Here is a 15832-nt window from a genome sequence, read left to right as displayed (position 1 = left end):
GACTCAACATGCCTCTCAGCAAATAGCTTGGGGTGTCTACTTTCTAAAATGGGGTCATTTGTGGGGGTTTTGTGCCATCTTGGCATTTTATGGCCTTCAAAACTGTAATAGGTAGTGAGGAGTGAAGTCAAATATTTACGCCCTTAGAAAACCTGAAGGCGGTTCTTGGCTTTCGGGGCCCCGTACGCGGCTAGGCTCCCAAAAAGTCCCACATATGTGGTATCCCCGTACTCAGGAGAAGCAGCAGAATTTATTTTGGGGTGTCATTTCACATATACCCATGGCATGCGTGAGCAATATATCATTTAGTGACAACTTTGTGAAAAAAATAAATAAAAAAAAAGTTTGTAATTTTCCCGCAACTTGTGGCAAAATATAAAATATTCCATGGACTCAACATGCCTCTCAGCAAATAGCTTTGGGTGTCTACTTTCTAAAATGGGGTCATTTGTGGGGGTTTTGTGCCATCTTGGCATTTTATGGCCTTCAAAACTGTAATAGGTAGTGAGGAGTGAAGTCAAATATTTACGCCCTTAGAAAACCTGAAGGCTCCCAAAAAATCCCACACATGTGGTATCCCCGTACTCAGGAGAAGCAGCAGAATTTATTTTGGGGTGTCATTTCACATATGCCCATGGCATGTGTGAGCAATATATCATTTAGTAACAACTTTGTGAAAAAATTTTTAAAAAAATTTAAGTTTGTAATTTTCCCGCAACTTGTGGCAAAATATAAAATATTCCATGGACTCAACATGCCTCTCAGCAAATAGCTTGGGGTGTCTACTTTCTAAAATGGGGTCATTTGTGGGGGTTTTGTGCCATCTTGGCATTTTATGGCCTTCAAAACTGTAATAGGTAGTGAGAAGTGAAATCAAAAATTTACGCCCTTAGAAAGCCTGAAGGCGGTGCTTGGTTTTCGGGGCCCCGTACGCGGCTAGGCTCCCAAAAAGTCCCACATATGTGGTATCCCCGTACTCAGGAGAAGCAGCAGAATTTATTTTGGGGTGTCATTTCACATATGCCCATAGCATGTGTGAGCAATATATCATTTAGTGACAACTTTGTGTAAAAAAAAAAAAAAAATTTTTTTTGTCATTATTCAATCGCTTGAGGCAAAAAAATAAAATATTCAATGGGCTCAACATGCCACTTATGGGGTCTACTTAGGGGGTCTACTTTCCAAAATGGGGTCATTTTAGCACCTCAAGAAATTAGATAGGCAGTCGTAAACTAAAAGCTGCGTAAATTCCAGAAAACGTACCTTAGTTTGTAGATGTGACAACTTTTGCGCAAACCAATAAATATACAGTTATTGACTTTTTTTTTACCAAAGACATGTGGCTGAATACATTTTGGCCTAAATATATGACTAAAATTGAGTTTATTGGATTTTTCTAATAACAAAAAGTAGAAAATATCATTTTTTTTCAAAATTTGCGGTCTTTTTACGTTTATATCGCAAAAAATAAAAATCGCAGAGGCAATCAAATACCATCAAAAGAAAGCTCTATTTGTGGGAAGAAAAGGACGCAAATTTTGTTTGGGTACAACATTGCATGACCGCGCAATTACCAGTTAAAGCAGCGCAGTGCCAAATTGTAAAAAGACCTCTGGTCATTGACCAGCAAAATGGTCCGGTCTGAAAGTGGTTAAATCCATACCAGGCAACGGGGCTAGCGAGGTGTCAATCTCGCCAATGGAGGCGTCGACATTCAGTCCCGGATACCTGAAGCCACGTTCAAAATGAACAGATTTTTGTCCATGTGTGGGCAAGTCTGTTCATTTCAAAAGTCCCGCCATAGGACTCCCGCCATAGTCCAGCGGGTTGTCCGCCGGACCTAGCCCACCGGAAAACTCTGGTCGTGTGTGGGCAGGTCCACTCGTTCAGAAAGTCCGATCGTGTGTACGCGGCATTAGTGTATCTCCCAGCCAGTGTCAGATTGACCGCCACACTATTACAAGTCCAAATAGTTCAAAGTCGCTGATCACCACCATTTACCAGTATAGCGTCATAGCCACATAAATTCCAGTTATAACGTTATAAAAACAATTAACCACTTGCCGCCTGCCCTATAGCAGATACACGGCGGCATAGTGGTTTCAAAATCCTGACCGGATGTCATATGACGTGATCAGGATTTTGAGCCGCTGCACGCCCCCAGTGGCGCACATCGCGGCGATCATTGTTGCGGGGTGTCAGTCTGACGGAGACTCTTTACCACGTGATCAGCCATGTCCAATCACGGCTGATCACAGTGTAAATAGGAAAAGCCCGTGATCGGCTTTTCTTCACTCGCGTCTGTCAGATGCGAGTAGAGGAGAGCCGATCGGCTGCTCCTCTGACAGGGGCGGTCTGTGCTGATCAATTATCAGCGCAGCCCCCCCGAGGATGCCCCAGGGATGCCACCAGACCACCAGGGATGCCCAGCACAAGGTAATCCTCCCTAGACTACCAGGGATGCCAGTCAGTGCCCACAATGGATGCCAATCAGTGCCCATAATGGATGCCAATCAGTGCCCACAATGGGCATCACTGATTGGCATGCATTATTGTTTGGCACTGATTGGCATCCATTAGTACAGTATAATGCAATGCCGCCTATCAGTGCCCACCTATGCTGCCTATCAGTGCCCATCCGTGCCACCTATCAGTGCCCATCCATGCCCATCTTTGCCGCCTATCAATGCCCATCTGTACCGCCTATCCATACCCATCCATGCCGCCCATCCATGCCAATGTGTGTCAGCTATCAGTGCCAATTTGTGCCACCTATCAGTGCCCATCCATGTCACCCATCAGTGCCACCTATCAGTGCCCATCTGTGACGCCCATCAGTGCCACCCATCAGTGCCGCCGATCAGTGCCCATCAGTGCCACATATCAGTGTCCATCAATGCCACCTTATCAGTGCCACTTCATTATTGCCACCTCATTGGTGCCCATCAGTGCTGCCTTATCAGTGCCCATCAGTGTAGCCCCATCAGTGAAGGAGAAAACCTACTTATTTACAAAGTTTTGAAACTGAAACAAAAAAAACATATTTTTTTTCAAAATTTTCGGTATTTTTTTATTTGTTTGGTAAAAAATAAAAACCGTAGAGGTAATCAAATACCACCAAAAGACAGCTCTATTTGTGGGTACAGCGTAGCATGACCGCACAATTGTCATTCAAAGTGCGACAGCGCTGAAAGCTCAAAATTGGTCTGGACAGGAAGGTGTTTAAGTGCCTGGTATTGAAGTGGTTAATATACACTTATTGGGAATTTTTTTTTTTTTTACCAAAAATTGTAGCAGGATACATTTTGGCCTAAATTTTTGAAGAAATTTGATTTTTTTTAAAACAGAAAGTAGAAAATATAATTTTTTTCCCAAAATTTCAATCTTTCTAACACTTGCATACTTTATACAGAATTTAAAAATATGATGGCTTTAGATACATATTTACTTTAGAATAAGCAAATTGATTTAGTGCCATTTCACACCAGCGTGACCTTGAAGCAAGACTTTATCGCGGCTTGCATATAACTTCTTTAACTGCTTCAATACAGAGCACTTACACCCTCTTCCTGCCCAAGCCAATTTTCAGCTTTCAGCCCTGTTGCGTGGTCATAAAATACTGTACCCAAACAGAATTTTTATCATTTTGTTCCCACAAATAGAGCTTTCTTTTGGTGGTATTTGAACACCTCTGCGTTTTTTATTTTATGCGAAAAAAATAAATAAAAAAAGACCTACAATTTTGAAAAAAAAAAAAGTTTTTCTTTTGTTTCTATTATACAATTTTGTAAATAAGTACGTTTTCTCCTTCACAGATGGGCACTGATAAGGCAGCACCAATGAGGGGGCATTGACGGGCACTGATGATGGGCACTGGTAGGTGGCACTGATGGGCACTGGTAGGTGGCACTGATGGGTGGCACTGATATGCAGCACTGATGGGCATTGATAGGTGGCATTGATGGGCACTCATGGGTGGCACTAGTGGGCACTGATAGGTGACACTGATGGGCAGTGAAGGGCTGCACTGATGGGTACTTATGGATGGCACTGATGGTCACTGATAGGCGGCACTGCTGGGCACTGATATGTGGCACTGATATGCTGCACTGATAGATGGCATTGATAGGCATCACTGATGGCAGTGGCCGGCATTGGCAATGGGCCCTGATTGTTAGCTGCCTGGGCACTGATTGACATTTCCCTGGTGGCCCAGGGTGGCATACCTGGTGGTCTAGTGTGGTGGCAATCCCTGGTGGTCCTGGCGGGACCCTGGTGGTCCTGGGTGGGCACCGAGGGGGGCTACGGTGATAAACAATCAGCACATACCCCCCTTGTAAGGAGAGCAGCCGATAGGCTCTCCTCTACTCGCATTTGTCAGACGTGAGTAAGGAAAAGCTGATCAACTGCTCTTCCTGTTTACATCATGATTAGCCGTGATTGGACTCGGCTGATCACGTGGTAAAGAGCCTCCATCAGAGGCTCTTTACCGAGATCGGTGTAGCGATGTGTCAGACTGACACACCACACCACCGATCGCCGCGATTGGTTGTTCTGGAGGGCTGTCATATGACGTCCACCCAGAACGAGAGCCGCACCACCCTGCCATCATTTGACAGTGGGAGGGTGGCAAGTGGTTAACAGAAGTCAATGCAAGTTGCCCCAAAGTAGAGCAGGAACATTTTTCAAATCAAAGTCAAATACCGCCAAAAATAAATGTTCTATTTGTGTGAAAAAAATTCTAAAATTTGCATACAGTGTTACGTGACTGTGCTATTGCGTAGTGCTGAATAACAAAAACTCCCTGGTCATGAAGGGGATAAAACCTTCTGGAGCTCAAGTGGTTAAAGTGAAAATTTGGTGTAAAAAAAAAGAAGAAATTTTTCACTTATTGGGATTTTTTTTTACCAAAGACATGTAGCAGGATACATTTTGGCCTAAATGTATGAATAAGTAGGATTGTATTGGCTATGTTTTACAAAAAAAGCAGAAAATATTGGGGTTTTTTTTCAAAAAATGTCAAAATGTTTTAAAATGTTTTTGTTTATATTGCAAAAACATAAAAACCACCAAGAGAAAGCCCTATTTGTGTGAAAAAAATGATAAAAATGTAATTTGTGTACAGTGTTGCATGACCGAGCAATTGTCAGTTAAAATAGCGCAATGCCAAATAGCAAAATATGCCCTGGTTATGAAGGGGGTAAAACCTTTCCAGAGGTCAAGTGATTCATCATTTTCTCCTATACTGGTGAATCTTTCATAATAAATAAAAAAAAAATGTTTAACCACTTGCCTCAAGTAGAAGTACAATGGCAAAGCAGCTCTCCTGTGCCAGATCATGTATCTAGTACATGATCCAGCACTTCCGGGTAGGGGGTGCGTGCACCCGCGGCGCCGGCTGTGCTGTGATTAGTCACAGCACAAGCTTATCAACACTTGACAGCCAATAATGACCCTCTGAGGAAGACAGGATGGAGTTCTGGGAATGTAAACAATACAGAGCGCTGTCCTGTCAGCGGGGTGTGGCATTTTTTGTTCTTCTTTAAAGTTGGGAATAAAAACCAGCACTTCCCTTAGTAAAAGCAGCTCTCTGTACACACATAAACACTGGCTAGGCACACATTTAACCCTTTGACTGCCCTAGATGTGAACCCCTTCCCAGCCAGTGTCATTAGTACAATGACAGTGCATATTTTTAGCACCGATCACTGTATTAGTGTCGCTGGTTCCCACAAAGTGTCAAATGTCAGTTAGTGTCAGATTTCTTGCCAGGCTATCACAGTCCTGCTATAAGTCGCTGATTGCGTCATTACTAGTATAAAAAAAAATCCAGTATGTATACCATAATTTGTAGAGCTTATACAATATACGTGTATTGGGATTTTTTTTTTATCAAAGATATGTAGAAAAATACATATTAGCTTACATTTATGAAGGAATCAGATTTTTTTTTAACGTTTTTTTTTATTAGAGATGCACTGAAAATTTCGGCCACTGAAACATTTCGGCTGGAAATGGGCGAAAACGCACGCAATTTTACAGCAAATTCATGGCAATTTCACTGCAAATTTTGCGGCAATTTTGCCCCAATTTTACTTTGCCTATGGTGTGTTTTTCATAGGTCATGTGACTCAAAAACTGCATCAAAAACGTAACACCGTTGCGTTAATGATGTATTATTTCTGCGTTTTCAATGCATTTCAACTGGGAGATGCGTTTTTTTTTTTTAACTGACCAAAAATGCAGCAAGCAGGGTTTTAACATCACAATGGAAGCCCAAGGGACCAGTGTGCAGACATACATACAATTTAAAGGGACTTGACCTTTTCTTGTGCCAAAGGTGCCAATAATGGCTGACGATAAATTCTTATTCATTTAAATTGATGCTATTAACCACTTGAGGACCGCCGTATTGCCATTGTACGTCAGCACAATGGCACAGGCAGGCATAATCACGTACATCTACGTGATTGCCTTCCAGCGGGTGGGGGGTCCCATCGGACCCCCTCCCGCTGGTTACGGCGGTCCGATTCGGTCCAGGAGCGCTCCGTGATGAGGGGATGGCCGTTCGTTTTCGGCCACCCCCTCTGGATCGCTCCTGGCCAATGAGAAGCTTCCTCCCCTGTGTATTGTTTACACAGGAAGGAGGAAGTGATGTCATTCTCCTCGGGGCGGTCTTTTTGACCGGACTACGAGGAGAACAGTAAAAGTAAGTGTGCACCAACACTACACTGACATGTAGGTACACACAGGCACACAAACCCCCCCCGATCCCCCCCCCCCGCCCCCCCCCCCCCCCAGTCACAGTGTCACTGATTGCATTGATCATTTCTTTACTGATCAATGCATTCAGTGTCAGTTGTGACAGTAAAAACTGTCAGGACAGTTAGTGTTAGGTCCAGGGTAGCCCCCTATCACCCCCCAATAAAGATTTAACCCCCTGATTGCCCCTAGAGTTAACCCTTTCACCCCCTTTTGCCAGTGTCACTAAGCGATCATTTTTCTGATCGCTGCATTAGTGTCGCTACAGTCGCTAGGTAGCTAGTTATTTTTTTAGGTTCACCGCCAGGTTTTTATAGCGCTAGGTACCCCGATATACTACCCAATAATGTTTTTAACCCCCTGATTGCCGCTAGTTAACCCTTTCACCCCCTTTTGCCAGTGTCACTAAGCGATCGTTTTTCTGATCGCTGCATTAGTGTCGCTACAGTCGCTAGGTAGCTAGTTATTTTTTTAGGTTCACCGCCAGGTTTTTATAGCGCTAGGTACCCCGATATACTACCCAATAATGTTTTTAACCCCCTGATTGCCGCTAGTTAACCCTTTCACCCCCTTTTGCCAGTGTCACTAAGCGATCATTTTTCTGATCGCTGCATGTGTCGCTAGGTAGCTAGTTATTTTTTTAGGTTCACCGCCAGGTTTTTATATCGCTAGGTACCCCGATATACTACCCAATAATGTTTTTAACCCCCTGATTGCCGCTAGTTAACCCTTTCACCCCCTTTTGCCAGTGTCACTAAGCGATCGTTTTTCTGATCGCTGCATTAGTGTCGCTACAGTCGCTAGGTAGCTAGTTATTTTTTTAGGTTCACCGCCAGGTTTTTATAGCGCTAGGTACCCCGATATACTACCCAATAATGGTTTTAACCCCCTGATTTCCGCTAGTTAACCCTTTCACCCCCTTTTGCCAGTGTCACTAAGCGATAATTTTTCTGAACGCTGCATCAGTGTCGCTAGTGTCGCTAGGTAGCTAGTTAACTAGGCTCCCAAAAAGTCCCCCACATGTGGTATCCCCGTACTCGGGAGAAGCAGCAGAATTTATTTTGGGGTGTAATTTGACTTCTGCCCATAGCATGTGTGAGCAATATATCATTTAGTGACAACTTTGTGCAAAAAAAAAAAAGTTTGTAATATTCCCGCAACTTTTGGCAAAATATAAAATATTCCATGGACTCAACATGCCTCTCAGTAAATAGCTTGGGGTGTCTACTTTCCAAAATGGGGTCATTTGGGGGGGTTTTGTGCTATTTTGGCATTTTATGGCCTTCGAAACTGTGATAGGTAGTGAGGAGTTAAATCAAAAATTTGCACCCTTAGAAATCCTGAAGGTGGTGATTGGTTTTCGGGGTGCCGTGCGCGACTAGACTCCCAAAAAGTCCCACACATGTGGTATCCCCGTACTCGGGAGAAGCAGCAGAATGTATTTTGGGGTGTCATTTCACATATAACCATGGCATGTGTGAGCAATATATCATTTAGTGACAACTTTTTGTAAAAAAATTTTTTTTTTTTTTTTTTTGTCATTATTCAATCCCTTAGGACAAAAAAAATAAATATTCAATGGGCTCAACATACCCATCAGCAATTTCCTTGGGGTGTCTACTTTCCAAAATGGGGTCATTTGGGGGGGATTTGTACTGCCCTGCCATTTTAGCACCTCAAGAAATGAGATCGGCAGTCATAAATTAAAAGCTGTGTAAATTCCAGAAAATGTACTCTAGTTTGTAGACGCTATAACTTTTGCGCAAACCAAAAAATATACGCTTATTGACATTTTTTTTACTAAAGACATGTGGCTGAATAAATTTTGCCCTCAATGTATGACTAAAATTTAGTTTATTCGATTTTTCTTATAACAAAAAGAAGAAAATATCTTTTTTTTTCAAAATTTTCGCTCTTTTTTCATTTATATCGCAAAAAAAAAAAATCGCAGAGGCAATCAAATACCACCAAAAGAAAGCTCTATTTGTGGGAAGAAAAGGACGCAAATTTCGTTTGGGTGCAATATTGCATGACCGCGCAATTACCAGTTAAAGCAGCGCAGTGCGAAATTGCAAAAAGACCTCTGGTCCTTAAGGTGTTTATTGGTCCGGAACTGAAGTGGTTAATTAAAGAGTCGAATATATAATACAATTATATATAAAAGTATATTTTTTAAAAACTGTCATTTTCGGTTTTCGGCCAAGTGCATCCTGCATTTTTGGTTCTGGTGCCAAAATTTCCATTCGGTGCCCCCTCTATTTTTTATTGGATGTTTTATGATATGATATATCTCCGTCTATCTATGTGTCTATATATTTATATATAGATAGATATATATGTATATATAGATATTTAGATATATATATATATATATATTAAAATTGTATTTATTTATTTATTTAGTTCCCCAGACACTCTGGAGAATAAAATGGCGGTTGTTGCAATACTTTATGTCACACCGTATTTGCACAGCGTTCTTACAAATGCAATTTTTGGGAAAAAATACACTTTTTTTAATTAAAAAAGAAGAAAACAGTAAAGTTAGCCCAATTTTTTTTTTACATTGTGAAAGATAATGGTACACAGAGTAAATTGATACTCAGCATGTCACGCTTCAAAATTGCGCCCACTCGTGAAATGGTGACAAACATTGACCCTTAAAGATCTTCATAGGCTACGTTTAAAAAATGTCTACATTTTACCAGGTTTGAGTTACAGAGGAGTTCTAGAGCTAGAATTATTGCTCTCGCTCTAACGATCAATACCTCACATGTGTGGTTTGAACACCTTTACATATGCGGGCGTGACTTAAGTTTGAGTTTGCTTCTGCTTATTGCTTATTTTTTATTTTTACACTGTCCATTTAAAAAAAAAAATTGGGTCACTTTTTCCTATTACAAGGAAAGTAAACATCCCTTGTAATAGAAAAAAAGCATGACAGGACCTCTTAAATGTGAGATCCGGGGTCAAAACGACCTCAGATCTCACATTTACACTTAAATGCAATAAAAAAAAAAGTATTTTTCAATAAAAAAAATTTCCCCAACGGCTCCGGTAAGCGACAGAGATGACAGCAACGCAGTGGCGGGTTGGGGCCCTCTCCCAACCCGGTAAAAGTGATTCCGCCACAGAGAACACTTTTATCCGAAAGAGGACCGCTTGCCGTTTTTAAAGATACCAGGGGCTATGGCAGCTATCAGTTGTCATAACAACAGTATTCAATGTCAAAGTGCTGACGTACAACAACAGCAGGCGGTCCGAAAGTGGTTAATTACACCTTTAGATATAATAACTTTTAGAAACAATTTCAAGACAAAGAAAGCAAAGTAATTAGCAATTGCAAATGTTGACTAGCAGGAGTAATTAACTGACCTCTCATCCATTTTGGACCAGCCTGGCAATCCTTATACAGAACTGCACTTTTGTTCCTCCAGGTGAAGTACATTTGGAAGAGCATCCACAAAATACAGATAACTATCATGAAAGTGAGGAATATAAGAAAGTCTCTCTCGAAGATAGGGATGTCCTCATTGAACACACAGGTTAGCAAAGCACAGCTAAAGAGAAGGACATTGAAGCCCACTGATGTAGAGTGTAGCCTACTTCCTTTCTTCCAGTCCCTCTTCTCTTCTTCCTCCTGTATTACCGGTGTTGTGTTCTGTAGTGGATCATTGGTGGTGTCCAACTCTAGATTATCCTCCATTATAGCTTCAAAAGGAGTCAATCTTCACGTGTGAGCACAATCACCCACTGTGCATCTTCTACAACATTCAAGGTATAGACAAAACACATTCAGTTCCTATATAAATGTCAAGTTCATTCCTTGGGCTGCTGTTTAGTTGGTGGATAAAGGCCCCCTTTTCCTCTGTCCCAACTTGCTCTGTTGTATGTTGTTTTTTAAATCACAGTATTCTGTGGCTTTCTATAGCATTTCCAATGGGACAAGGCAGTGTGATAGGAATTCCCACAGAGAAAGGAGGAGGGAAAATAAGTTTCAAAGCGTCAGTGCCAGCAGGTGACAGGGCATGAGGCATAGGTGTGGTGCATTCATGTTACACCATCCACCTGTGTTTTTTTAACCACTGGATTCCCAGGGTCTTTTACTCAGTTATTCCAGTTAAAGCTGAATGCCACCTTTCTTTTTACTAGAACTGACTGGAATGATCAATCCTAGTGTATCACCCTCCTAGGTAGGTGCTAGAGTTAGTCTATATTGTTTCCAGTTTCTCTGCTTAACAGGGAGACAGCTAGGCAAATTTACTGTATATGCTGTCTGCATAACAGAGAGTGGCGATTAATTGATAGAATCTGCTCAGTGTGTTCTGGTGCTGCTCATGCTGTCTTGAAAGTTCCGCACTGGTCCAATAGCTCTGGAGTATACTGGACAGTGGGAAAACCTGACAGATGAGAGCATGGATGTCTATACAGCCCTGGCCAATTAGAAGGGGATGTGCCCCAAGGCATGCTGGGTGACTGTATTTATATCTGAGGAGCACGTGGGCTCTGGGTTTTCTGCAGAGAGGTCCAGGTGAGGAGGGAGGGCTGTCGCCCCTCCTCAGCACAGCCTGCTATGCAGCTTCAGATGCTCGATCTGAAGGCCTAAAACTTTGAAGCTGCAACCCATGGTTCTTGTGAGACCTGACTGAGGGAGGATGTCTGTGGATTGTGTCTGGTACTACGGGGAAGTCTGCCTTGAGTTCTACAGGAGCCTTGTGAGTACAGACCCCAACAGGGGATCCAGGGAACTGGTGCTATTAGATCGCCCTCTGAATGCTAGAAGTCAGCTGCTGGGTGTAAGCTAAAGGGGACACTGGCTAGTGTCTTGAAGAGGCAATGTTCAATGGAGTTCCTTCAGCTACAAAGGTACTTGTTAATTCCATACAGGTGCTGTATGGTCCTACAGAAATTCTGCTACACAGTTCTATGGCGAGAGTTGTCCTCACCTGTGAATAGTTAATTTGGAGTATCCTACTAATTCCCTTCTCCTATCTAAGTTCTCCAAATAAAATAAAAATACAAATCCCCTAGACTGGTTATTGGAGACAATGAGCGGAAGAGTGTGTACATCTGGCTGTGGTAAAATACAATGCAACTGGCTGTGGATTAATCAGTGGGAGGCCCGGGCAAACCCATATCCAAGCAGCTCCTGTGGGGGTACCGCTACACGTGGGGGCACTTAGTCCAGGATTATCCCCTGAATCATAGCAGTGGATGCTACCGGCAATGACCGATTAAAGTGTTATGTCTTAAGAAAGTATTATGTTTTGCTGTATGGATTGCGGAGCCTCAATTGAAGAGAAACAGTGTTGTGCTATAGAGGGGAGCGTCTGCACCACCGTTGTCAGTGCAAATGCGTTTCCAAATGATGGCTTCTCTAGAAGCTGCCTGGGAAGAGGCAGGAGTGTCACCAGAGAGCATGTTTCCTTTTCTGCCATTTACAAGTTGTGCCGAAATGCAGATAGTATTACAGCATGGCTCACTGATGCCAAAGTAACTGATGGCCAAGAAAGAGTTAACCCATGGCACGAGAGTCTGAGCGCCAGGGGTTGTATCAGTGCATATGCTACAGAGGAAAATGTCTGCTACACAAACATTAGTAACGGGACATTTTCAAGCAGTAGCAGTGAAGAAGCTCAGTTAGTGCACTGGAGAAGGAGTATGGTTGAGACTTGTGCAAGGACAGGTTGCTGTGTCCACCACCACCCAGGTATAGTGTAGCTGACCTGATGGGGGGGGGCTGCAGAATGCAGTTGTGTGCTATGAACAGATCGCAGACTCCAGATGTGTGCTATGTACAGGTTACAGACTCCAGATGTGTGCTATGTACAGGTTGCAGACTCCAGATGTGCGCTTTGTACAGGTTGCAGAAGGCAGGCGTGTGCTATGTACAGATTGCAGACTCCAGATGTGTGCTATGTACAGGTTGCAGACTCCAGATGTGTGCTATGTACAGGTTGCAGAAGGCAGGCGTTTGCTATGTACAGGTTGAAGAATGCAGGCGTTTGCTATATACAGGTTGCAGAATACAGGCGTGTGCTATTTACAGGTTGCAGACTCCAGATGTTTGCTATGTACAGGTTGCAGAAGGCAGGCGTGTGCTATGTATAGGTTGCAGAATGCAGGAGTGTGCTATGTACAGGTTGCAGAATGCAGGCGTGTGCTATGTACAGGTTGCAGACTCCAGATGTGTGCTATGTACAGGTTGCAGACTCCAGATGTGTGCTATGTACAGGTTGCAGAATGCAGACGGGTGCTATGTACAGGTTGCAGAATGCAGGCGTGTGCTATGTATAGGTTGCAGACTCCAGATGTGTGCTATGTACAGGTTGCAGACTCCAGATGTGTGCTATGTACAGGTTGCAGAATGCAGACGGGTGCTATCTACAGGTTGCAGAATACAGGCGTGTGCTATGTATAGGTTGCAGACTCCAGATGTGTGCTATGTACAGGTTGCAGAATGCAGGTGTTTTCTATATACAGGTTGCAGAATACAGGTGTGTGCTATGTACAGGTTTCAGACTCCAGATGTGTGCTATGTACAGGTTGCAGAATACAGGCGTGTGCTATGTACAGGTTGCAGAATGCAGGCGTGTACTATGTACAGGTTGCAGAATACAAGCGTTTGCTATGTACAGGTTGCAGAATGCAGGTGTTTGCTATGTACAGGTTGCAGAATACAGGCGTTTGTTATGTACAGGTTGCAGAATACAGGCGTTTGCTATGTACAGGTTGCAGAATGCAGGCGTTTGCTATATACAGGTTGCAGAAGGCAGGCGTGTGCTATGTATAGGTTGCAGAATGCAGGAGTGTGCTATGTACAGGTTGCAGAATGCAGGCGTGTGCTATGTACAGGTTGCAGACTCCAGATGTGTGCTATGTACAGGTTGCAGACTCCAGATATGTGCTATGTACAGGTTGCAGAATGCAGACGGGTGCTATGTACAGGTTGCAGAATGCAGGCGTGTGCTATGTATAGGTTGCAGACTCCAGATGTGTGCTATGTACAGGTTGCAGAATACAGGCGTGTGCTATGTACAGGTTGCAGAATGCAGGCGTGTACTATGTACAGGTTGCAGAATACAAGCGTTTGCTATGTACAGGTTGCAGAATGCAGGCATTTGCTATGTACAGGTTGCAGAAGGCAGGCGTGTGCTATGTATAGGTTGCAGAATGCAGGAGTGTGCTATGTACAGGTTGCAGAATGCAGGCGTGTGCTATGTACAGGTTGCAGACTCCAGATGTGTGCTATGTACAGGTTGCAGACTCCAGATGTGTGCTATGTACAGGTTGCAGAATGCAGACGGGTGCTATGTACAGGTTGCAGAATGCAGGCGTGTGCTATGTATAGGTTGCAGACTCCAGATGTGTGCTATGTACAGGTTGCAGACTCCAGATGTGTGCTATGTACAGGTTGCAGAATGCAGACGGGTGCTATCTACAGGTTGCAGAATACAGGCGTGTGCTATGTATAGGTTGCAGACTCCAGATGTGTGCTATGTACAGGTTGCAGAATGCAGGTGTTTTCTATATACAGGTTGCAGAATACAGGTGTGTGCTATGTACAGGTTTCAGACTCCAGATGTGTGCTATGTACAGGTTGCAGAATACAGGCGTGTGCTATGTACAGGTTGCAGAATGCAGGCGTTTGCTATATACAGGTTGCAGAATGCAGGCATTTGCTATATACAGGTTGCAGAATCCAGGCGTTTGCTATATACAAGATGCAGAATGCAGGCGTATGCTATATACAGGTTGCAGAATGCAGGCATTTGCTATATACAGGTTGCAGAATGCAGGCATTTGGTATATACAGGTTGCAGAATCAAGACGTGTGCTGTATACAGGTTGCAGAATCCAGGCGTTTGCTATATACAAGATGCAGAATGCAGGCGTATGCTATATACAGGTTGCAGAATGCAGGCATTTGCTATATACAGGTTGCAGAATGCAGGCATTTGGTATATACAGGTTGCAGAATCAAGACGTGTGCTGTATACAGGTTGCAGAATCCAGGCTTGTGCTGTATACATGTTGCAGAATCCAGGTGTGTGCTGTATACAGGTTGCAGAATCCAGGTGCGTGCTGTATACAGGTTGCAGAATCCAGGTGCGTGCTGTATACAGGTTGCAGAATCCAGGCGTGTGCTGTATAAAGGTTGCAGAATCCAGGCGTGTGCTATGTACAGGTTGCAGAATCCAGGCGTGTGCTATGTACAGGTTGCAGAATCCAGATGTGTGCTGTATACAGGTTGCAGAATGCAGGTGTGTGCTGTATATTGCTGTGTGACCACCACCCACCTATAGTAGCTGAGCTGTGAGCTTACCTCGTAAGGGGAGGGGGGGTGGTGGTGTTCACAAACCAGGTATAGAGTAGATGAGCTGGTCTGATAAAGGGGGGACTTACACCCACATCTTGCAGCCATCAGATCTGTCCAGCAAGCAGCAGGTCACAGCAGCATCTTCCCTGCCGCCATCAGATCCCATCCATGGTCCAGCAAGCAACATGCCTTGTCAGCAGATCAGTTCCCAAATCTGAATCAAATGCCAATGATGCCATTGTCTGCTGTCCCCAGGGACAGATCCGATCCAGAGATCACCATACAGTGGGATCTCTGGATCAGATCTGTCCCTGAGGACAGTAGATAATGCAAAATATAGCCATACTTTATTGTCAGCTGTCTCCCCGTCTCACTCTGATGTCTCCCTCATAGCAGCTCCAGTCCAGCTCTTCACTTTCCTGACCTTGACACGATCTGTCCAAAAATGTGGCATCTGCCCACACCTGAGTGACTGACATCTCTGTCCTGTCCCGTCTATAAACTGACCTGCAGAGCTGAATGCTGACCGAAACAGGAGTCCAGGTATTACCCCCTGCGGATGTCTGGCACTGTGCAGCAAGGAGGATATGGAGCACATCAGTCTGGTGTGTGGCAGATGCCAGCGTGTGACTGAGGCTGTGCGTCTGGGTTCAGTGTGTGCATTGCAGAGAGATGCTGCTGAAGCTAGAGCCGAGTGATTGTCAGCCCAGGTTTCTGTATGTGAATTGGGAGACAGGTTTCAGTTCTGAGATG

General features: G+C 43.8%; 1 protein-coding gene across 1 annotated transcript in view; it reads right to left on the bottom strand.

Moving 5' to 3' along the window:
- The window catches only part of LOC143935662 (proton channel OTOP2-like), a 127872-nt gene extending 117137 nt beyond the window's left edge, over positions 1-10735 (bottom strand). Inside the window, exon 1 of the mRNA XM_077459693.1 lies at positions 10135-10735. Within this exon, the coding sequence (XP_077315819.1) occupies positions 10135-10465 (331 nt within the window). The 5' untranslated portion in view covers positions 10466-10735. The remainder of the gene's footprint in view (positions 1-10134) is intronic.
- Between the last annotated feature and the right edge of the window lie 5097 nt (positions 10736-15832).

Source organism: Lithobates pipiens, unplaced genomic scaffold (assembly GCF_037356315.1).
Source record: "Lithobates pipiens isolate NorthernLeopardFrog02 unplaced genomic scaffold, aLitPip1_a1.2 Scaffold_28, whole genome shotgun sequence".
NCBI classification, from domain to species: domain Eukaryota; kingdom Metazoa; phylum Chordata; class Amphibia; order Anura; family Ranidae; genus Lithobates; species Lithobates pipiens.
This window is presented reverse-complemented; position numbering and strand designations above follow the sequence as displayed.